This window comes from Elgaria multicarinata, chromosome 12, assembly GCF_023053635.1.
Source record: "Elgaria multicarinata webbii isolate HBS135686 ecotype San Diego chromosome 12, rElgMul1.1.pri, whole genome shotgun sequence".
Lineage (NCBI taxonomy): Eukaryota > Metazoa > Chordata > Lepidosauria > Squamata > Anguidae > Elgaria > Elgaria multicarinata.
The window spans coordinates 19200565-19225399 of record NC_086182.1 but is presented as its reverse complement, the minus strand read 5'-3'; the positions used below and the strand labels follow the sequence as shown (position 1 = coordinate 19225399).

Genomic DNA, 24835 nt, shown 5'->3' with positions numbered 1-24835 from the left:
AGCCAGGGGGACATTTTGAGAATGTCTTTATCCAAGCCCTTTGAGAAAGGTAATGTATGCTTTGATGCATTATAATGATCTCAGTGCTATTACAATGACAACATGGAGCATTGGTTCCATATAGAATGGAAGACAAAGAACAAAGGCTGCAATCATATTCATGCTCACTTGAAAGTAAGTCCTATTGACTACAGTCTTATTACTAAGTAAACACACATAGGCTTGAGATATGTGTGTGTACAACATTGGTTGACCGTGCCTCAGGCCCCTGGCCATTGAACTGTTCAATTTGGGAGTGCTCATGGATCCCGCCCTGTCACTGGAAGCCCAAGTGACCCCAGTGGCCTGCAGCATCCATTACCAACTTTGGTTGATGCACCAAATACGCCCGTTCCTAGCCCCCATCTTCGTGAGCACAGGAGGAGAGTTCATTGTCGTTATTCTCTGCAGTATGCTGAAATTGGCTCTGCTCCATCAGTGTTAAATGGCAGAGCCGGCCATTCCTAAAACGTGGCTTTTCAGTGCTGGAAAAAACATACTTCCGGGTTGGGTGGTGATGGAGTAGAACCAACGTCATCAATGAGATAGGCTTCTCATCCACCCCATTCCAGGCTCCCCCTGCCACTACAGTTTTATGAATGGGAATGGGGGATAACTAACCCACAATACTGGCTCCCCATGAGAGCACCCTACTGGTATAAATAGCCCCCACTCCAAAAAGTATCACACCAGCCAATATCGGGAGTTATCATCAGAGAAGAGAATGAATGCAAATCCCAACCAATATTCTCCACCCTCTCACTGTAGCTCTTTTTGAACGTAGGAAAGCAGAAGTATTTGGAGAGAGTTGTTGCAGTGCCTTTTCTCTTACAGGTTACAGGGAACATAGAGCCCTAAGAAGCAGGTGAAGTGAACCCAGAAGCTGATGGCTCTGTTCTTTCCAAGGATGGCAATGGAGTGTGCTCCCTGGACCTGGTTGAAGGAGGGAAGGGAGTCCAGGAAATTGGTGCTGCTAGTCGTATTTGTTGCCCTGCTAGTCGACAATATGCTGTTGACAGTCGTGGGTATGTTGCATGTTGGTTGGTTGGTCTATTTCATTATTATTACATTTATATCCCACTCTTTCCCCCCTCTTGCAAAGAACCAAAGGTGGCGTATGCTGTCCTCCTCTTCTCCATTTTATCCTCACAACAGCCCTGAGAGGTAGGTGAGACTGAGAGTCAGTGACTGGCTCAAAGTCACACATTGAGCTTCATGGCCGAGTGGGGACTAGAACCCAGATCTCTTGAGTCCCAGACCAACACTCTAACCGCTACACCACACTGGCTCTTTCTCAACGTTGTGTTCAAGGTGATGGCAGTGGTGAGGAACAGGTAGCCCTCCAGATGTTGTTGGGCTCCAACTCCCATCAGCTCTAGCTAGCATAGCAAATGGTGAGGGATGATGGGAATTGCAGCCCAACAACATCTAGAAGGCCACACATACTCCATCCCTGCCTTATGTTACCACTGAGCATTGTTAGTAGCTTGCACAATAAACTAAGAGGAGGGGGATACTGGCTTCCATTCTCATGGGTTTTTTGTTGCTTTTCTCTTTCCTGCAGTTAAGGGTATATATTTGTTTGGTAATGAATGGAAAAATGGAAAAATATCTCCATTCTACAAAAGCGACGTGGTGTTCTCCTCAATTTTTTTAATTAAATGTTTATTAAACTACTAAATAAAAACAAACAAATATAGCAATTTAACATACTATGCATAGAAAAAAAAATCAAATACATAACAGATTACTTGAATATATAAATGTTAACATATAATACTTTATCCATAACATAATCCAACATAATCCAACATAATCCAACAAGTGCTCCCCCTTCCGTTCGGGATCATTCCTGTTTCCAAAATCTTAACACCTTTTCTGATTGTGATTTCCCACTTCCCTTAGAGAGGTGTTCTCAATTAACCTACACATATTGTCTGGTGGCCAATCTCTCACCTATCCTATAGTGTATATTTATTTCTGTGTCACACTTTACTGTCCCTCCCTGTTCTAAGTTTATTTGTATTGTTTTATTCAAGCGTGTATTGATTGGTGCTTTTATTATGTACGTTACTAATGCTACATTTATTTGTGATAGTTCTTAGGTTTTTAAAATTGTTACGTCTATTGCATCGTCTTTTATTTATGTTGGGAGGCATTTCATGAACTGCTTCAGGCACTATTTTGCAGAAAAGTGGCATACAAATAAATGGATGATTAAGGGAGCAATCCTATCCAGGTTTAGATGGGGAAAAAGCCCTAAAACTCTCAGCATTCTCCAGCCAGCCTTGCTGGGAGTTGTAGGACTTTTTTTCTGTCTAAATATGTATAGGATTGTGTCCTAAATTATTATCCACCTTTTAAAAAAAACTGTGTCCCGCACACTAGAAATGCAATATAACCACCTGATTAATTTCCTTTCAGTGCCAATCGTTCCTTCCTTCCTGTTTGCCACCCACAAAAACATTAGCCACTCTGCTCTTCAGACTCCAGTTCCAGTGGCTCCGGTGCTCTCCCCAGCAGCTCCTTATACCTCAGTGTTCTCTTTCTATGACAACACAACAGTGACCATCTCAGAGTACACTACTGATGGTGTCCCAGTAGATGCAAATGAGACCCGAGACGAAAACCTCGTTGTACTTCATCCCCCTACAACCACTTTGCCATTGAGTATGACTTGCATGGATGGGGCAGGCTTTCTGACGAACGAGAACGTCCGCGTTGGACTGCTCTTTGCCTCCAAAGCTTTGATGCAGCTCATAGCCAACCCCTTTGTGGGACCTTTAACCAACAGGTATGGTGACTTTTAAACAACCTGATAGGTATCATATCTCTCATTTTCATGTCAATATGCAAGAAGCCATAGATTGGGTTTTGCCAGATGGCAACATCCTTTCCCCCAACTACTGATCACTTGCTTTTGTGCAGGTTTTTTCTTACTCTTACAGGAATGCTTCCTAGATAACATTTGGGATGCCATAGTATAATTCAGATTCCTGGATCTGAGGTCAGAGATAGTGCTCTGACCTTGGAGCAAGGAAGCCAAGCTCCTTCTGCCTCCCCTTTCCAGCCAGTGTAGAGAGAACCACGCTGGCTGCCTCTCTGAGGATGCAAAAGCAACCTCAGAGAAGAGGAAAGGGTGGTGCTGGTGGGCAGACTGGGGAGGCCAGTTGATGTGGAATCCTATGGCCTCCCAAGCCTCATTCCCTTCCACCCCAGCTAGATGGGTAAAAATGCCCATCTAGCAAAACAAAAAACAAAACAAAACAAAAAAACGAGTGACAGACGTGAGGAGGTGAAGATCACCTTTGCAGGCCTTCCATTCAGCATAGGATGCTTGTCAGCCTCTGAGTTCAAAGGCTGATGGGTATCCCAATAGGATTATACCTAAAAAGTTTGTAATGCCTCTCCTAAGGCTTAGCTCCAGGTAGTAACAGCTTGAAGCTAAATAATTGTTGGTATTTTTTGTGTGCCACCCACTTTTATCTTCAGTCCCACCCACCACTGACATGGAGCCAACAAAAGCTTATCTGAAATGGAATTTGCCCCCCCCCCTTTAGATTTGAAGGCTTTTATTTTGGCAAAGGTATCTCTCTGGTGTCCCACCAAAGTTGTTGGGACCCAGGCCATTTTTTTACTTACAACATTTATATACCACTCCACATCTAGACAGATTCTGGAGTGGTGAACAATAGAAGATACAAAGATAAAGTAACAGAATAAATCTCCATGTTAAAGGTTATTTATTATTATCTCTCTTTTCTTGCTCGTGGCTGTTTTTCTAGATGGACATGATGGGATGATGATGATGATGTTGTTGTTGATGATGATTTAAAAAACAGAATTCTGATTAAAAACCATAGCTGGTCAGTCAAGGAAAGCTTCCTGAGATTGATATGTTTTCAGGATGCGCCAGAAACAACACACCCTACCCCCCGAAACAGGTTCAGCACATTGGATAGCTCCTTTAGCATTCAAACTTGTTCTGGCTGAAACTCAGAGTGGATTCACCACCCTACTGGCATTGAAGTCACTGGCCTCCACTGTACTCAAGGATGCTAAATGCTGATGTCAGCTCTTCTCACTCTTTCAAAAAAAAAAAAAAAAGGGGGGGGGGAGGATTTAAATAAGCCTGTGCTTGACAGCAAATGCAATTCCAAATCTTTTCCCCTCTCTCTGTAGAATAGGATACCATATCCCTATGTTTGTTGGATTTATCATCATGTTCATCTCTACAATCTGTGAGTATTTTGTGCCTCTGAACTGGCCTTTGGATTTCTTATTGTTTAAATTGCTGCCCAAATAATTAGGGCACTTTTTAAGTCTAATAGTTCAGTCTTATACATATCTGCTCAGATGTAGGTCCCCTTGAATTCAGTGGGGCTTACTCAAAGGTAAGTGGATATATGTCATTTTACCTGGTTCTTTGCAGGGGAAGCTGGTAGCGTTTGATGCAGTCAGGTCAAGGCAGGAACAAATACTAGAACAGGGTTGGGCAGTTTGTGACCCTCCAGATGTTTTGGCCTATAGCTCACATCATCCCTTGCCATTGGCTACACTGGCTATGGCTGATGTGAGTTGTAGGTAGCACATTTAGAGGGTCACAAGCTGCTTCCTTTTGCATTAGAACAATAGGAGGATGTTGTCTCAGCAGGGAGCTAAAGGCAACTGAACTCTTATGTAGGCTGACAGGACCTGTATAACGTAGGACCTTGGATATCTCCAAGGCAATTCTGCTGGCCAGAACTCACTCTTACTAGAACAGGGCAGCTTGTGACCCATTTTGACTCTAATCCTGTTGGCACTCACCACCTGAGCTTGCTATTTGAGGGAGTGATTATGGTTATAACATAGGTATCCCACCTTTTGATCTTAGGACCCCAATGTAGGTTACAAATGAAATGTAAAAACAATAATTAAATCAACCGTACTGCAGAGTGTTTGCAGGCATTAGCCCACTAATCTGTACCTGGCAATGTGATAATTCCACTGTTTCCTTCCCTTCCCTTAGTGTTTGCTTTTTCGAGGACCTACACCTTGCTGTTCATCGCTCGAGCAATGCAAGGCATTGGCTCTGCCTGTTCATCGGTTGCAGGTAAACTCGTTTGAGGGGCATTACTGGCAGATCATGGGCAACTAGGAGAACATCCTGGCACCCCAGCATGCATTATCCAGTCCCTTATGCCCCATGGCAGCAGAGGGCACTTGAATATTAGGCACATCATAGGGGACAAGGGACAGCTTGGCAAATGTTAGGGCACTATTCTTTCTCTCCCCTTCTAGCTTCTAGGCTTGCTCTTTCTCTTCCCTCTACCTCTTTACCTTGCTGTTTCTCCTCTCTCCCAGCCTCTAGCTTTGCTCTTTCCCCTTCACCCTGTTGCCTTGTTGTTTCTCCTCCTCCCAGTCTCTAGCCTCATTCTTTCTCTCCTTGTTCTTTCAAGATATGTTCCCCTCCCTCTCAGCCTCTAGCCTCACTATTTCTGCCCCCACCCCACCCCACCTGACCCGCATAACCTCTTTAGCTCACTTTTGCCTAGCTAGCCCCCCATGGCAGCCATTTTGTGACTAGCCACATCCTCCATGGGAGTCATTTTGTGGCGATGCCCACAGCAGCTTCTCAAATTCCCAAATGTTCCATAAAAGTTGGAGAGCCCTGCTGTAGACAATGTTGAGCTAAATGAACCAGCAGTCTGGCTCAGTATAATAAGGCAATTCCAATGTCCCTAAGTGAGGGCCCCAGAATTATACTCAAAGCTTTGCTCCTTCTGTTTGCAGGTCTGGGGATGCTGGCAAGCGTGTACACGGATGACCACGAGCGGGGAAATGCGATGGGAATAGCCTTAGGGGGGCTGGCTTTGGGGGTGCTTGGTGAGTTAACCACAGCCATCTTGTTTGAGTAAGACCTTGGGCACTAGGACCATGTGAGCCTTCATTGGTAGGGTGGCCACTTGTGCACTGACAAAATCGAGAGAACGCATTTGGAGAAAATGGCTCTAATTTAAATAGAAACACAATGTATCTCACCAGAGCAGAGAAGTCTGTTCCCATGTGGCCTGGGTGCCTGCTCAGTCTGCTGTGCTAACCTCTGTTGTGGGACTTTATAGCTCTGTTCTCCCTTCCCCAGGTTCTTTGTTTTTAAACTGGGCTTAGACTAGATAGTCTTTTAAATAGAGCACATGAGGGTACCCATTTTTTTTGGTTCAGGGTCGGATTATAGTCTGGATGACATCAGGGGATGGGGCCTCACACCCAAAGCCCTGCCCCCTCCCATGACATCATCCGCTCTGCCCCACCCACTTTTAAAAATCTCTCTGCATGGTCAAAGAGATTTGGTGGGTTTTGCAAGAACCGGCTCCTGCAAGCCCCAGCTGAGTCAGGCTCCTTCTTCTCTCACCACTCCCATCCCAATCAGGGCGCAAGTGCTGTGTGAAGAGGTGCAGGGGAATTGCCAGCTTATCTCAGATCAGAGATCACAAAGGGATTCCTCAGGGGGTGGGACTTATGGAGGGGGAGGGGCTTATTGAGGGGAGGGGTTTGGGCAGGGCAGGGCAAAGGGCATGGTTTGTGGAGAATGCTCAACCCCCGGCGAACACATTCGGCTGGATTTGTCCCACATGCCTTCAATCAGAAGACTGTCCTCCAATAGCCCTTTAAGTAGAGGACTGTATGAACTGGGACACTTGGCCACACCCAACACATTGTAGCTGCTGGACTGGCTTCCTCCACTAGTCTGCTGCTGAGTATCAAGTTCCTGTGCTCCCTCCTTCTCACCCTGCATTCCATTTTTATTTTTTATTTTTGATGTCCACTTAGATCCATCTAGTTTTCCTTTGAGTGTGCAAACCTTAACAACAGATCTCTGGCAAGCTGGATGAGTGAGCAAATTAAGAGTAGGGCTTCTGAGTCAGTAGCAAACTCAACAGCATCCTCTAAGGATCTTTTCCCACCCCCATTGGATGGAAAAACTGGGGTTTTGAAAGAGCTAGACCTAAGGTTTATTCCTGGATCGTCCAGGGGTCAAACCTATTCATCTAGGTGACACACAGGGGATCCAGTTCTCAGGCAGGGGTGAACTCTGGATGATCCTAGGATAAACCTTAGGTCTAGCTGTGACCCAAGTCTGGTCTTTCCATGGCCTTAGTTTGGAAAGACCAAGGCAGGATCTACACTACTGCTTTTTAATGGTATTGAAGTGCACTGACATCTCTTGGGGCCCATGACACATTCCATATACCATTTTCAAACCACTTTCATAGTGATATATCCTGCTTGATCTGGCCAAAGTCATGCTGATCCTCTATGGCAGGGCTGGGCAACTCTCCTGAAGTTCTTACAACCCTCTACCTACTTTCAAAAGCCTTTTGCAAATGATCAGTTCAGACTTCTAGCAAAAGCAATTTATCCCTCCCCTTTCAGGAAGAGAGAGTGGGGAGTAAGAGAGAGAGAGTGAGAAAGAGAAAGAGAGAGAGAGAGAGAGAGAGAGAGAGAGAGAGAGAGAGAGAGAAGAGGGCAGCAGAAAGACTGAGGGGAGAGAGAGAAAGAAAAAGAGAGAAGTGATGGCAGAAAGAGAGAAAAGGGATAGCCACACCTACTTTTGGCTTTATCCTTCCTCTCCCCACCAGCACCCCTCCCAATGAATTATAGGGGGCAGGATGTGACCCTTGACAAATGGTTCTCTACCCCTGCTCTATACTCCCGCTTCTATTATTCTTGCAGATTTTTCACACCAGAAACATAATAATAATGGTTTCCCTTCACAGTCGGTGCTCCTTTTGGAAGTGTGATGTACGAGTTCGTTGGCAAGTCATCTCCTTTTCTGATCTTAGCATTCTTAGCTCTGTTGGACGGAGGTGAGTGTGCGCCTGGATCAGGACACATCTATAGCTATTGGTTGAAAATGGTCTCAGGGTAGTATCCAGTGTTAGCCCTCCTTTGAGTAGAGCCATTGAAATGCATCAAAGTCTGATTCATTTCAATGGGTCTATTCTAGGTATGATTAACATTGCATGCTACCGTCTCTCTGAAATCCTGTGCACGCTTTACTTGGAAGTAGGTGCCATTGAACGAAGTGGGACTAGGGACCTGATTGTCAAAGCTCCAAAGCCAAGTGAGAACTGATCTGGTGAAGCATTAAGTCAAAACAGCGGGAGGGTCAAAGACCATCATTAACAGAGACATTCCAAGGAGGAGGGAAGCCAGTAATGATATTTCTATTTTAGCTTTACAGCTTTGCATCCTGCATCCCTCAAAGATTTCGCCTGAGGTATGTACCATGATAACAATGTATTCATTTAGCAGTTAATGTCTTGCATTATTTTTTTTACTCTAACTTTCAATGCAATGGATCTACAAATCTTGTTGTTTATTCGTTCAGTCGCTTCCGACTCTTTGTGACTTCATGGACCAGCCCATGCCAGAGCTTTCTGTCGGCTGTCGCCACCCCTAGCTCCCCCAAGGTCAAGTCTGTGACCTCCAGAATATCATCCCTCCATCTTGCCCTTGGTTGGCCCCTCTTCCTTTTGCCTTCCACTTTCCCTAGCATCAGCCTCTTCTCCAGGGTATCCTGTCTTCTCATTATGTGGCCAAAGTACTTCAGTTTTGCTTTAATACCATTCCCTCAAGTGAGCAGGAGAATGCTTTATTTCCTGGAGTATGGACTGGTTTGATCTTCTTGCAGTCCAAGACACTCTCAGAATTTTCCTCCAACACCACAGTTCAAAAGCATCTATCTTCCTTCGCTCAGCTTTCCTTATGGTCCAGCTCTCGCAGCCATAGGTTACTATGGGGAATACCATTGCTTTAACTATGTGGACCTTTGTTGTCAGTGTGGTGTCTCTGTTCTTAACTATTTTACCAGGATTTGTCATTGCTCTCCTCCCAAGAAGTAAACGTCTTCTGATTTCCTGGCTGCAGTCAACGTCAGCAGTAATCTTTGCACCCAGAGATACAAAGTCTGTCACTGCCTCCACGTTTTCTCCCTCTATTTGCCAGTTGTCTAGTTTTTAGAAAATACCTGTTGGGGAAAAAACAGAACACCAATATAATGAGGCTCGCCTGACTCCAACATCGTTATCTTTTCAGCACCAGGTCAAGACTTTTCTCCCCTCCCCAGGCATTTAACAGCATATGTTGCATTTTTAACTGACTTAGGCCATAGCTAGACCTAAGGTTTATCCCTGGATCATCCAGGGGTCAAACCTGTTCATCTAGGTGACACACATGGGAGCCAGCGCTCAGGCAGGGGTGAACCCTGGATGATCCTACGATAAACCTTAGGTCTAGCTGTGGCCTCAGAATACATGGATAGTGTATGTAAGCTATTTTTATGCTTTTTATGGTTTTAAATTTTGTATATTGGTTTTTAATGTTCAGTGTTTCAATCTTTGTAAACTGCCCAGAAACCCTTGGCTATGGGGCAGTATAGAAATGTAAATAATAATAATAATAATAATAATAATAATAATAATAATAATAATACACCTGATCAGCCATAAAAACAGAGCAAGGACTAGAGCAAGCAATTTTCCTAAGATAAAAGAACTAGAAAGTCCCAAAGTATCTCTGAAAGAGAACCAGTAGAAATAAATAAGCAACCTTCAAGATCGCTATCCACCATACTTCAGATGATGGAGAGACCCAGAAAAGGAGGTCGGAGTGAGGAACTGCAGGCTGGTGTGACGATTCTGACCCTCCTGGGTGTCAGGATCAGGGTCAGTATCCCTGGTGTAGATCCTGAATTGGATTTAGAGCCCGAGGAAGAAGACCAGCCAAGACAAGAAGTGGGGAAGGAAATTCTCCAAAACTCTCCAGGAGTCAAGGAGGAATCTTCCCAGGAGCTCATTGAATAAGAAGCTATTTTCAAAGATCATCTTCCCCCTCCTCCCCCTCCCTGGGAACTCAGTCTTTGTCATAGCGGGAGGGAGCATCAGAAGTGACAGATCCCAGAGTCTACCACAGGTTCAAATGGGCAGAGTTGGGCAGAGGTGGAAGGTGGTCCACTAGACTAGTCACAAGGCAGAGGTTACAGCATGAAGACCCTCTCTGAAGGAGGGTTTCGGTACAAGCCTGTCGGGCATGGTGGGAAACTGTCCATTTAGTTGATAGGCAACTGCCTTGCTTTGTTAGGCTAGTTAAGTTTAGAGGATCGCTCCTAGCATTCAAGCTCCCTTCAAGTGTGAAAAGATGCCTATTTACTGAATAAAACTTTGTGGTTTCAATGGCAGACCTCTTTATTGACTCACATCTCAGCGGGAGGGCTGTCGCTTTTTCCTGTATAATATTGCCAGGATTCGACCATTTCTGTCTGTCTCTTCTGCCAAGACGCTTGTTCATGCACTGGTTATTTCTCAGTTGGACTACTGCAACCTTCTTCTTCTTCTTCTTCTTCTTCTTCTTCTTCTTCTTCTTCTTCTTCTTCTTCTTCTTCTTCTTTATTTATTTATTTATATAGCACCATCAATGTACATGGTGCTGTACACAGTAAAACAGTAAATAGCAAGACCCTGCCGCATAGGCTTACATTCTAATAAAATCATAGTAAAGCAATAAGGAGGGGAAGAGAAAGCAAACAGGCACAGGGTAGGGTAAACAGGCACTAGGTAGGGTAAAACTAACAGTATAAAGTCAGAACAAAATCAAGTTTTAAAAGCTTTAGGAAAAAGAAAAGTTTTTAGCTGAGCTTTAAAAGCTGCGGTTGAACTTGTAGTTCTCAAATGTTCTGGAAGAGCGTTCTTCTCACATCAGTCCGTTGGTTTCTGTCCACCACGCTGCCGCTAAGATCATCTTCTTGGCTCGCCGCTCTGACCATGTTACTCCACTTCTGAAATCTCTCCATTGGCTTCCAATTCACTTCAGAATCCAATATAAACTTCTCTTGTTGACCTTCAAAGCTTTTCACGGTCTAGCTCCGCCCTATCTCTCCTCTCTCATCTCACACTATTGCCCCGCTCGTGCTCTTCGCTCCTCTGACGCCATGTTTCTCACCTGCCCAAGGGTCTCTACTTCCCTTGCTCGGCTTCGTCCATTCTCTTCTGCTGCCCCTTACGCCTGGAATGCTCTCCCAGAACATCTGAGATCTACAAGTTCAATCTCAGCTTTTAAAGCTCAGCTAAAAACTTTTCTTTTCCCTAAAGCTTTTAAAACTTGATGTTACTCGGACTTTAGACTGTTAGTTATACTGTTAGTTTTTCCCTACCCTGTGCCTGTTTACCCTACCCAGTGCCTATTTGCATTCTCTCCCCCTCCTTATTGCTTTACTATGACTTTATTAGAATGTAAGCCTATGCGGCAGGGACTTGCTATTTACTGTTTTACTCTGTACAGCACCATGTACATTGATGGTGCTATATAAATAAATAATAATAATAATAATAATAATAATAATAATAATAGGGCTTAGAATCTTAACACGGGGGTCCCATTCTAGCCCTCAGATGGCTACACCCCCTTTTCTTGGCAACCCTCCCCTGATCACCCATCATTTGGTTTTTTTCCAGCTTTTGCATGACCCCCCCCCCCCCATTCTAAAAGGTTGAAGAACATCTGCTAAGGTTTAGCTGCTGGTAGCAAGAGCTTTAAGCTAAAATACACTGGGTTTTTTTGGTACATTGGCCTCACTATTTTTGCCTTTGGCTCGGCCTCATTTAGTCCCATCCACCACTGGAATGCTTGTTCTTTAAAACTGAATTTGGCCCTTGGACTTAAGAAGGTTTTCTAGACTGGTATTAAAGCATTGGTAAGTTTATGCATAATGGGATGGAGACAAAATGTGTTTTCCTTGAAAAGAGGGAACAGTCGATAGGTGACAATAGCTCTGGGGTGCTCTATGGCTTGTAAGGGATTGAGAAAGAGGGCTTGACATTGATGTCAGATCTCTTGAGTAAAGAGATTGCCTCTGAACATGCACCGAGTATTTTTCCTCCACTATCAGACAACTGTAGGGAATTCCCATTCCCTACAGAGGAGGGCAACCAGGATGATCAGGGGTCTGGAAACAAAGCCCTATGAAGAGAGACTGAAAGAACTGGGCATGTTTAGCCTGGAGAAGAGAAGATGGAGGGGAGACATGATAGCACTTTTCAAATACTTAAAAGGTTGTCACACAGAGGAGGGCCAGGATCTTTTCTTGATCCTCCCAGAGTGCAGGACATGGAATAATGGGCTCAAGTTACAAGAAGCCAGATTCTGGCTGGACATCAGGAAAAACTTCCTGACTGTTAGAGCAGTACGACAATGGAACCAGTGACCTAGGAAGGTTGTGGGCTCTCTCACACTAGAGGCATTCAAGAGGCAGCTGGACAACCATCTGTCAGGGATGCTTTCGGGCAGGACCGGTGCTACCAAAGAGGCCACTCAGGCAGCCGCCTAGAGCGCCAAGCTAAGAGGTGCACCGGGCACAGCGCAGCACTCATGCGCGTTGGCTGTGAGCTGGCCCGGCCCGAGGATTCAGCTGGGCCTGGGCAGGTGAGATGGCGCCCCGCACCTGCCCAGCCAAAGCGAAGCCAGGGATGCTGGGGTGGGGTGGCTCCACGTTTGGACTTCCGGAACGCGCCCGGAAAAGAGAGAGAGAGAGAGAGAGAGAATGTATGGATGCATGGGGTCTTTGAGTAAATGCATGTGTTCATGCGTGTGTTTGTTTGGAGTGAGTGATGCTGAGTGTGTGTGTGTGTGCGTGCGTGCGTGTGAGTTGGGGGGGATGATTTGGAGGTGATATTGCTATTAAATAATGCATTTTAGACCCATAGATGTACCTTTCCAATTTGTTTGCTATAATTGACATGACGAATTTCTTGCACTTTAAAATAAATTTAGCAGCTTCAAGTTTTGTGCTTCTTATTTTTTCCAGGAAACACATCTTCTTAAAAATCAAAGTTGGCTTTTTTTTTTGGTGGGGGAGTGAAAGTAGCTCACCTTGCCTAGGGTGCAAAATAGTCTGGCACCGGCCCTGCTTTCGGGTGGATTCCTGCATTGAGCAGGGGGTTGGACTCAATGGCCTTGTAGGCCCCTTCCAACTCTGCTATTCTGTGATTCTATGATTCTATGATCTGAGGCAAGGTTGGACATAGTTGCTTGGAAGTGCTCTTTGTCAAGGATGTCTCCTTGTTTCACTTTTTATCACACAGACACACAAACACATGGTAGAACCCCCATTACCCCATCTAAAAATGATCTTAAATGCACAAGATAGAGAGGACCTCTGGGTCGAGAGTCCTGGACTTGGGCTGTTGGTTGCATCTTAACACTCTCTCTCTCTTTCTCTCTCTAACACGTTTTTCTTTTCTGCGTGTCTTCCAGAGTGCCAAAGGGACCCCTCTGTTGACCTTGCTGTCAGACCCCTACATTTTGATCGCAGCAGGTAAGTTACCATGGCTCTCCCTTCCCTCTGTTGTCTAAATAAATTTAGACTGTAAGCTCCACAAGGGCAGAGACCTGTCTTCTGCTCTGTCAACTGCAATGAAGGTTCTGTCTCTCTCATCTCTCTTCAGGTTCAATCTGCTTTGCTAACATGGGAGTTGCTATTCTAGAAGCCACTTTGCCCATTTGGATGATGCAAACCATGTGCTCTCCAGAATGGCAACTGGGTAGGTCCTCTTTTTAATAGCTTTCTTGGGGGTGGTTCCAGTTAAGGCTTTGATTGTGTAAGTGCCCTGCCTCATCCACAGAATTTTACTTGGTGGGGGAAGACATCACCATCTGTAATATCTTGTGTTATCTCACCTCTTTGTCCTGCAAGGAAAAGATGGAATAGCTGCACAATATATTTTGGGAGCATTAGAAGCCCTCTACCTGGAAGCACCCTACCTCTTACTTGATTATATTTATTCCAATATTTTTTTTTTTTTGCGGGGGATCAATTCATTCCATATTTTATGGATACTTACTTCTACCCTCTCTATGAGCTTTTCTACACAAGGGATTTATTGTGCTCTTATGATTCCTTATTCACAGTTGTTTATGGGTTCTATTGACAACATCATGATTCTCCAGTTTTGCTTCTGTTTTTTAAGAGCACCTGTTTGGGGTTTTTTAGAGTGAAGGAAATGGGGGTATTATTAAAGAAAGTGAAAGGAAAGGCATTTTCCTACTTGCATAATTGTGATAGTCCGCTATAGCACATCACCACCTAGAGGTTATGTAGCAGAAAAGCAGGGAAGGAAAAATGCTTTATGTAGAACTCAGATCTCAATTCCGCAATGAAACCAAAGACTAGATTCAGCAATTAATAGCTGTGTGTAGAAAAAACTCTAAATGTTGAAAGTAAGTTTTTAACACTTCGTTAGATACCAAAACTGAATTTCCCATAATGCTACAGTTCAGAATTCTGCTTTCTTCTGTCATCCATTAACATACCATGTGAGTTACTTCTGTCAGGTATCCTGAGATACCACCTCCTGGATGGCACAATATCTATCTATCTATTTGTTTGTTTATTTATTACATTACTATAATAACTAATAGCCGAACCTCCCTCAGTGTTTCACAACAATTAGAACCATAAAATACAATGTAAGATGCAATATAAAAGTTTAAAATTACAGTATGAAATAGAAGTAAAAACTGAAATAAAACCTAGAGTCAATGCAAAGATTTAAAACATAGTAATTGATTTAAAAGAACAGAAATGGAAAGATTAAAATGCTTGGGAAAATAAGAAGGTTTTACTTGGCATCAAAAAAGAGCACAATATAGGCACCAGGCAAGCCTTTTTGGGAAGTTAATTCTACAATTGGGGTGCGTCAGCAGACAAGGCCCTTTTCTTAGGAGCTACCCACTTCATTTCCTTTGGTAGTGGCTCCTGGAGAAGGAGGATCTTAGGATCTGGGCAGGCATATTTGGGAGGAGACGATCCTTTAGGTGACCTGCCCCATAGCTGTTTAGGGCTTTGAATGTTAATACCAGCACTTTTAATCAGGACTGGACATGGACTGGCAGCCAGTGCAGATGGAAAAGTACTAGCATAATATGATGGCGTTGGCCAGTCCCCATTAACAATCTTGATGTCCTATTTTGGACCAGCTGAAGTTTCTGGACTATTTTCAAAGGCAGCCCCATGTATAATGCATTGCAGTAATCCAGATGAAAGGTTACCAGAGCATGGATAACTGTAGCTAGGCTATCTCTGCCCAGATAAGAATGTAGTTGGTATAGCAGCCTAGGCTGATAAAAGGTCCTCCATGCTACAGAGTCCATCTCTAGTGACAATGCAACCCCCAAGTTATGAACCTGATCCTTTCGGGCGTGTGTAGCCCTCTCCAGTACAGGTTGAACATCACTCAGCCAGGCAGACCGACCAACCATCTCCCTCTTGCCAGGATTGAGACTTAGTTTAATGGCCCTCAGACCATAATTTCCACTCCTGATCTTCTTAGAAAGATCTAGCCTTGACAATATGTCACAAAACAGATGTGGTTACAACTGAAACAAGTAGGGGCCATTTGCCCTGCCATCAAAAGCTGTTACATTCAAGAGCAAAACCAAAACCAAAAAACAATCAAACATAAAAAAAACATGGCCTTTGAAGAGGCACCTAGTGATTAAAACGAAAATGGCATCTTCAGAAGCACAAGGAAGGTGACTCAGTACATTATGTGCTACCATGGAGACAGGATAATGAGATGAAGCTGCCAAGCTTTGCTGCAAAAAGACACCGAAAATTCAATTTGTGGAGGAAGGGCCTTTGGGGAGCCTCTTAGCTACACTTAGTGTCCAAATTGAATTGCTACCTAAGCTCAGCAGTGTTACTGAGAGCTACTAATCAAGTTAACTACCAGCTACATTGCCAGGAGAAGAAACCTTTGACAAGCGATGGGTCTGTGAGGATGATCTGTCAGTCTTTCTGCTGGCCTCTGGTTTCCTGGAATGAGGGGTAGACGGAACAAAGATGGGTGAGGTTGTTGCAGGCCACTGGTGCTGGTTCTGAACATCATGGGTTAATGGGATTGGGGACAAAATCCTTTTCAGGCGAACATCCTATTGTTCTCTTTTAGCAGGAGACCATGCAGCACAGTAGCCACCTAAGGGCAGCTTACTTAGGTGGGTGGGTGGGGGTCAGGCTGGCATTTCAGGACCTTGGATAGCTCTGAGTTGGCAACTTGCTGCAACAAGGTTGAGAACTCAATTGAGACTCTTTATCCCCCAAGCTCCAACCCTTTCCCAAAATGATGGAAAGGTGTAGGTAGTCCTTTGGTCTGGAGCCTAGCTCTTAGTTGCCTCCCGGTCTGTTCCAGCTATGTTAGGATGACCACATGGAAAGGAGGACAGGGCTCCTGTATCTTTAACAGTTGTATAGAAAAGGGTCATTTCAGCAGGTGTCATTTTGTATGCATGCAGCACTGGGTGAAATTCTCTCTTCGGCACAACAGTTAAAGCTGTAGGAGCCCTGCCGTCTTTTGTATCTGCTCACGAGGGCAGGGCTCCTGCAGCTTTAACTGTTGTGATGAAGAGGGAATTTCACCCAGAGCTGTATGTATACAAAATGACACCTGCTGAAATGATCCTTTTTTATGCAACTGTTAAAGATACAGGAGCCCTGTCCTCCTTTTCATATGGTCACTCTACACTATGTGCTTTACTTTGAGCACTTTGCCTGCACACCGATTCACACCTCTGCTTCTCATGATACTCGCTGTGCGATCCTGGGTGAGAGTGGAAACATAAATGAGGTCTCTGGAGGGAAGGTGGGATAACAATTTGCTGAACAATTCAGTTGGATTGGTTTTTATCCATTTGGCCAACTTAAAAGGCCATGGCTAGATCCACACATAACCACAGACAAGGGAGGCAGTTGATATGAAACAACTAAATCAAATGCTAAAAAGCCTGCAACTTCAAAGTGTGAGAGTAGAGGCTTGCATATTGAACAAAACTGCACTGATAACAATTCAGAGTGAAAGATACAGGTTGCAAGAAGGTGAACCACACATTGAACATTGAAAGAAGGAGACTATGAAGTAACAATTGGAAAACAGATGTATCATAACAAAGCTGGAATCTGGAAATAGCAAGGTACAAACAATGCTAAATTACAGGAATCCAGTTTTATTCCTATTTCACTGTAAGACAGCTTTTTCAGAAAAATGTAGATGCCACTAATGAGCATATGCCATGGGAATGAAGCTAAGACAAATGTTTAAGAAAGTTCTCTGCCCCAAAACGTTGTATTTGTTTTTCCCCTGGGGGAAATAAACTCAGCTCCCTGGTCCCTTCTTTTGATAAGCTTTAGTGGCGATGAGTTATCCTGGCAGGTGTGTTCAGACGTAGACTAAACCATTGAAATCAACCGGTCTTAAGTTAATTTTGAAGTATGCCTATGTCTGGATCCAATCCAATAAATAAAACCAGTCAACCAATGAACATATATTATTAACAGCTGTAGGTTCACATAACACAATTTCACCTTTTATTCAAAGAGCACTCGGCACCCAATGTACAGGCTGCAATGGACATGTTCAAATCATCTTGTTTGGGTTTTGCAGCTGTCAGTGCAAAAAGAGAAGCAATTAGTTACTAGGGATCTTCAAAAAGGCATCTTATTAAGTTGGAACATTTGAATGGCATGTTATGGATAAGGAAGAAGTCTAGTGATTGACGTTGTCATTTTGAGTATTTTTGAACCACTGGCACAGGTCATTTTTCAATTGCTGCTTCTGTTTGTCTAATCTGGTGTTCCTTAGCAAAAACTGGAAGAACACAGATTCTGCCAGAGCACTTGCAAGATAAATAAATGGGGCACAACTGGAGGAAATTAAACACAAACAATGGAGTTTCAATACGCATGCTGCATTGTATTAAGGCAAACAGAGATCCTTGCGATACATCTATAGTCAGTAGGAGAATAAATTAATGATAAGCAACTGCTAGAAAATAACTAGTCAAATATTTGACTCCGGTTTAATTATAACTGCAGGGGAAATTACTGTTTTGTTGGTTCAGAGAGTGGGGCTGGAATGAGGGAGAAAGGGGTGGATTTAATATGGACTAGGACACTAAAGGGACCATACATGGAACCTGTACTGAATACCATTCATCTATGGAATATACAAAGTGTTTCAAATGCTCCAAGGAGCTCAGAGTAGGATCATCTCATTTTATCTTCAAAATCATCCTGTAACATAAGTTATTGTAATGATCTACCATCTTTAGTCCTAGTACTCACCTTTTACTCAAGTCAGTAATATGGGATCCAGTTTTATTTTTTTATTTTTGTGTTTATATGCCCCTCTTTCTCCTCTTAAGAATGTAAGAAGAGCCCTGCTGGACTCTTCTTACATTCTTGGTCTATGGACTATTGGGCCATCTGGTTCGGCATCCATTTTCTGAGAGGGGTCAACCAGATGCTTCTAGAAAGTCCACAAGCATGACATGGAGGTAATGGTTCAGATATGGTCTCCTGATAATTAGGAATCTCTCTGTGTTTGTGAATGGGTTTCCCAACTAGGACTCTGAGAAGGTGGTGGCCCTAAAGATCAGGGGAGGAAGGAGATGCCTCCCAGCAACTGGTCTTCAGAAGTGTGCCATCTCTATATCCGAAGGTCCAATTGAACTGATATGGCTAATGCCCATTGTTGGACTTATCCCTCCTTAATTTGTCTAAGCCCATTTTAATATATTTCTCTGTGTGTCTTTCCCACTGCCTATCTACAGTGCAGTCATATTGGTTTAACAGTATCAATTGTCTGTTGCTATTGTTAGAGGATCAGACTTTTGCATCTGTCTGCATGTGTGTGTGTGAGAAAGAAGGGGTGTTGGATGATCACTGGGGGAAAGAAGACATCATGGCTTCTCTTCCCACCCCTGCACATGCACCCATTGTTTACATAAATACCAATGCTGCAGCATGAGCTGGCAGCATGTCTGAACCTGGTGCGTGGTATGGCAGGGGTAGCTACATACCACCCTATAACCCCTACTGCAAGTCATGTGCTCTAGTGTGGGCCCGAAGGCAACCCCACCACATGCTGGGTTCAGACAACATGCCAACCTGCACTGCAGTGTGGGTAATTATGTAAATGATGGCTACATGCAGAATATGCATGGGTGTGGGCGGAAAAGCCCCTTCCCCCCAGGTGATCATCTGAACTCAGACAGAGAAAGAGACAGGCTTTTAAGCAGAGGCCTGGGAGGGAGTTCTGTTCCTTCCTAGCAAATTCAATGTGCCTTTGTTTTTAGGCTTCTTCTCTGTTTTGCAGGTGTAGCTTTCCTGCCTGCCAGTGTGTCTTACCTGATCGGTACTAACCTATTTGGGATACTAGCCAACAAAATGGGGCGGTAAGTGAAGGAACCTAAATAAGTTTGGATCTTGCACGTCTATGAGTTGCTGTTAAAGCTTTTGGTTCTATGTTTAGAGGGGGCTTGGGACCCCCTCCTCCATAACATAGGCCTGAGGCAACAAGAGGAACCATCCAATGGCTCAACTCATATGATCCTCCAAATGAAGATCAGACCCAGAGTTAAACATAAGAAAAAACCCTACTGGATCAGACCAAAGGCCTTTCTAGCATCCAGTTTCTCACACTGGCCAATCAGAAGCCTCAAGTGGGACAGGTCCACAAGTGGGGCAGGAAGGCACTAGCCCTCTCCCCGTACTGTTCTCCAGTGACTGGTACTGAGAGACAGGGTGCCTCTGGTCCTGCAGGTAACATATAGCCATTATGACTAAGGATAACCAATGCTACTCTTACCCTCCATAAATGTGTCTAATCCCCTTTTAAAGCAATCTAAGTAGGTGTCCATAACCAAATCTGTAGCAAATTCAACAGCTCAACTCCTCATTGTATAAAGAAATCGTTCCTTTTATCTTACCTGAATCTTCCATGATTCAGCTTCACTGGATAACCCGAGTTCTAGTATTATGAAAGAATATATATATATATATATATATATATATATATATATATATATATAATCTCCCTGTTCTCTATCTCTACATCATGCATATATTTATACAAAGCTATCATGCCCATTCACCACCCACCCCACTCACCAATTGTCTAAACTGAATAGCCCCAAACATTGTAAACTTTTCTCATAAGAGTTGCTCCAGCCAGGGCTGGCCCTACCATTAGGCAGAGTGAAGCAGTTGTGTCAGGCAGCAGATGTTGGGAGGCAGCAGCAAGGTATTGGAGGAAAGACCTGTGTGTCATGAAGCATGCTGCATGCTTCCTAAGTTTATCTGCTGCCTTCAGGTGCAGTGGAGGAGGATGTCCCATTACCAATGTTGAAGGAAAATTCAACTGCCTGTCCAGTTGGCTTTTGTACATAGGAAGGGAGAGGGTGCCATATTGTTCTTGACCTCAGGCAGCAAAATGTCTTGGGCTGCCCCTGGCTCCAGCCCTCTGATAATTTTGGTTGTACCTTTTCTTTCCTGCACCTTCTATAGCTCTACAATATTTTTTTTCAGATGCAGTGACCAGAACTGCACATGAGATTCCAATGTGGTTGCACCATATAGATCTGTATAAAGGCATTATGATTATTACAGTTTTATTTAACCTGCTTACAGTAGCTTCAGTGAATTTGCTGTGCGATATACCTTCAGACCATGCCTGGGCTTTTCTCTTTCCTTACACACCTAAAAATGATATTGTAGAGCTGGAAAAAGTCCAGAAAAGGGCAACTAAAATGATCAAGGGACTGGAGCATCTTCCCTAGGAGGGAAGGTTGCAACAGCTGGGATTGTTTAGCTTGGAAAAAAAGGAGGCTAAGAGGAGATCTGATAGAGGTGTACAAAATTATGCAATGGGTGGAGAATGTGGATATTTTCTCCCTCTCCCATAACAGCAGAACCTGGAGTCATCCTATGAAGCTGATTGGTGGGAGATTGATGGCTCAATGCTACCTCCATTATCTGAGGCAGTAAGCCTATATGCACCATTTTCTAGGGAACATGGTTGGGAGGGTGCTGTTGCACCTGTGTCCTGCTTGTGAGTTCCTTGTTGATAGCTGGTTGGCCACTGTGTGAACAGAGTGCTGGACTAGATGGACCCTTGGTCTGATCCACCAGGGCTCTTCTGATGTTCTTATGTTCATCTCTCTCATTGTCTTTTGTTTTCAGGTGGCTCTGTTCGCTGATTGGGATGTTGGTTGTGGGAATCAGCCTTCTCTGTGTGAGTATGATGGCAGATCTATATTATATGACCCACACCTGGAGAGGGCCATTGTGGGTGGGAGACATTGCAGAGCGCTCCAGTGTCAATTTTGGCTGGCTGTATTATGAATAGGACAGGAATCCAGCAATAGGATTCAGTGGTGGCAGGGCTGCTCTTAGTCCAAAACTTTCTGTGCTATGGATTCAAATCAAATTATCCATTAATCAAGAGAAAATCACCCCTAAAGTTACATGGCACTGGCTTGGATAAGATGTAACATCCCCGCTTCAACAACTGTGTTTTGTTGGAGAGAAAAACAAGTGATGAGTGCAAGCATTTTCTCCACCTGTTGCTTCAGAGGAGACTTCCTGGTTTGTTAAACCACAGTTTCCTGTAACATCCAAACTGGGGAAAAGTTATATTTTGGCATTTTCTGTTGCAATCCTGGTTTGTAGGAACATCCTGGGATGGTGGTGGAAGTCTTTGCTGTATCCAGGTGCTTGAGGGGAGAAGGGAAGATGAGGAGGAGGGAGAGATCAGTTTAATCCCCACTGCAACATCAAAGTCTAGTTTGTTGGACTGGGAGCATCAAGTTTGAATTGGGACCATCTGTAATTCAGACTTGCGTTTGAAAAGGAATGGGCTTGTTGTAAGGGAATTTAAGTTAGAAGCTGGGTGCATTTTCAGAGATGCAGGAGATTTTCCTAAATCCTATAAACCAGGGGAGGCTGTTAGACCCAATTTCGATGGGGTGGAAATTCCATTCTGGGTTTTAGTTACACCTAGCCAGAAGTCTAAAGAAGCTATCCAAGGTGCTGGACCCATTTTGGCCACAGGGCCCAGCACTTTGGATAGCTCCTTTAAATGAACCAGGTTTCCCAGCAATGGACATTTCTACTCACTTGTAACTCAATAAATGCCATACTTGGTATCTGTATAGTCATGTAGGATTGAGTTGAGAAACGACTCGCCATCAGACACCGAAGTATTGTTTTGTTCTGTCCATTGTGATAAGTCTGTGGAGCAAATAAGAAATACTCTTTTGGCATTTATTGCCTTCCCTGATCCTTACCTCCATCTCCTTTCTTTTACCTTATAGATCCCCCTGGCTCAAAATATATACGGCCTCATCGGACCGAATGGTGGGGTTGGTTTTGCCCTTGGTAAGATTTTTGAAGAATTCGGGCTTCTGCACAGAGCTTTTTGGTTTGAAACATTGGAGAGGAGGATGGAGTACTATTTCTGACAGCATTTTCCCCCCTGGGGCTAGGTATGGTTGATTCTTCAATGATGCCTATCATGGGATACCTGGTGGATCTTCGCCACACCTCTGTTTATGGCAGCGTCTACGCCATTGCTGATGTGGCCTTCTGCATGGGCTTTGCTATTGGTATGGATTAATGCTCAGTCACCGTGATATTGCTTTGCCTGTTTGCTGTATCCACATGTTGTTAATTCCATGTTATTACAATTTTATTAAAAATAAATAAATACTTTCCGATATGTGCGATATAGAGCAATGAAATCTGCAAGAGGCAGATTTCTGGGAACTACAGAGGTGCAGGGGCTACATGACAAATAGGTGAGGCAGTTCCTGGGTGAGGGGATCGAATGAAGACCAACCTAATATTTGCTTACACAGCAATCTCACTAGCTGTGAATGGAAAGTCAGAGTATAAGTTTTTATTTTTTAATCAGGCACTGTAAGGGCCAAACTAGATGAGAACAAATGGGAGCGCTTTTTTTTTTCTAGTGCAGGTGTTGGCCCCAAACTGCAGAGAATAAAAGTCCCCCCCTCCCAAGTTCCATGCCAGGGTCCCAATTTGGATCTTTATTGGACCCCCACACCTGACACCTGCAATCTACTTTTCAAAGTCAATCCTGCCATCGCTGACGGTGAGCTGGGCTGGGCATCTCAGCTCATTTGGTTCTAAGTCCTCCGAAATAGCAGTGTTCTTGTAACGAAATTGCAACCTTGTGGGAACAGAGGAGGTCTGCATGCCAAGAACTGAGAAATGTGTGTTTAGAGCACAGTATGTGCAGAAAGACACAAAGAGGGTTTGTGTTGGAATAGGGGGATGGGACAAAGGGAAAATATGTTGAAAAGGCAAATACAATGCCCTTCACCTGTGCATAGATAGTATCGTGAGCATTTGAACTTACAGCAATTTGGGACTGTGGGCTAAACTAAATATGATATGGGACACCTGTGAACAGGACACCAGCCCCAAATCTATTTTCCAGAGCCCTAGATCTATTCCACAGAGCCCTGGGTGTCTGTTAGTGCTAATGGAAGTCCCCTCTCCAGTCAGCTTAATTGCTATGCAGAGGACAATTTTGAAGGGGGATTGCAGCTGAAGAAGGAAGAGTTAACATGGGGCACCCCCCTCTTAAAAAAATCTTTCCACTTTTCTTATTGGTTTGGGATGATATGGTACAGGGTGCAAATGAACTGAGGAACTGATTTTATTCAAAATGATTTGGATGAGAAGTTAATTGGCTGGCCTTGGCTTTTGCGAAATTTAAATAAATCCTAGTCATTATTTCTAAATTTACACCTAGTTCGTTGAATTAACTATGGATGTTTCTGTGATTTGAGATGTATTCCGATACCCTTCTTTACTTGCAGGTCCTTCTACAGGGGGCGCTCTGGTACGAGCCATTGGCTTCCCCTGGCTGATGGTTATCATAGGTGGGATCAACTTTGCATATGCGCCTCTCTGCTGGTTTCTACGGAGCCCTCCAGCCAAAGAGGAGAAGATTGTAAGTTTATCCCTGGTGATGGGGTGCTGAGGATCAACTAGCTGAAACCAAAGGGTTCTCAGATTTATTTACTAAAATGTTGGGTGTTTTTTTACCCCATCTTTTCAACAAATGTCTAAGGTGGCTAACACCATCTAAAAATAATAAAACGGTAAGGGACAAAGAGGGACAAAATATACCAGGTAAGATCCGTGCAGACTCAGATTTTGCTGTTCCTCCAAGGGGAAAGAACTTTAAAGTTGAGGGCAGAATTCTGATTGTCTCCCTATTCTCTTGACTCAGAATACCCTCTTTTGGCTTGGTATGCCCCAAAGCAATTTTTTAAAGAACAAATTGTGTTGTTTTTATAGCTATGCATCTTTTATCTAGTTTGCAGATCACAATGGCAAATCATGGGCTAATTAACCCACAATTTGCCAGGGATGTGTGGCATGTGCATGCCATTTCCAGGGTGAAAAACAAACTATGAATGCCCCATTCGTTGGGTGATGTACGAACCTGGACACTCTGGGTTGTCTATGGGTTAAAAATGCAGTGTTGACCTAAAAACAAATCATAGGTTAATCATAGGTTAACCCATACACAAACCAGTGTCTGGGTTCACATACCTTGCAACAAGCTATGTACTTCATAGGTTGTTTATGCAAAGCTGAAGTAGCAGCACATGTCCTGGCAAATCATGGATTAATGAACCCACAGTTTGCCACTCTGACATGTGAACCAGCTGAACCAGCCCTTTGTGACAATGATATCTGTACTTTCTCCCCTCCCCTCTACCCTCATCCCACTTCCCCAGGCAATTCTGACCCAGGAGTGCCCCATGCAGACAAAAAGCTACACCACCCAGAAGGCTCTCCAGGAGTTTCCACTCACCGAGAGCAGTGATGAAGAAGCTGAGACTGAGGAATAGGAGGAGCAGAGAGTGACGTAAAGAAGAAGACTCTATC

The 24835-nt window shown here is 43.9% G+C and overlaps 1 protein-coding gene across 1 annotated transcript; it reads left to right on the top strand.

The window, feature by feature from the left end:
* Positions 1-905: 905 nt before the first annotated feature.
* Positions 906-24835, top strand: SLC18A1 (solute carrier family 18 member A1). The gene is made up of 15 exons (XM_063138979.1): positions 906-1064; positions 2464-2833; positions 4222-4280; positions 5051-5134; positions 5815-5907; positions 7800-7889; positions 8259-8302; positions 13333-13393; positions 13524-13619; positions 19227-19305; positions 21092-21143; positions 22225-22288; positions 22396-22515; positions 23755-23888; positions 24685-24835. The coding sequence occupies exons 1-15, from the start codon at positions 926-928 to the stop codon at positions 24796-24798; spliced, it is 1599 nt and encodes a 532-aa protein (XP_062995049.1). The 5' UTR covers positions 906-925; the 3' UTR covers positions 24799-24835.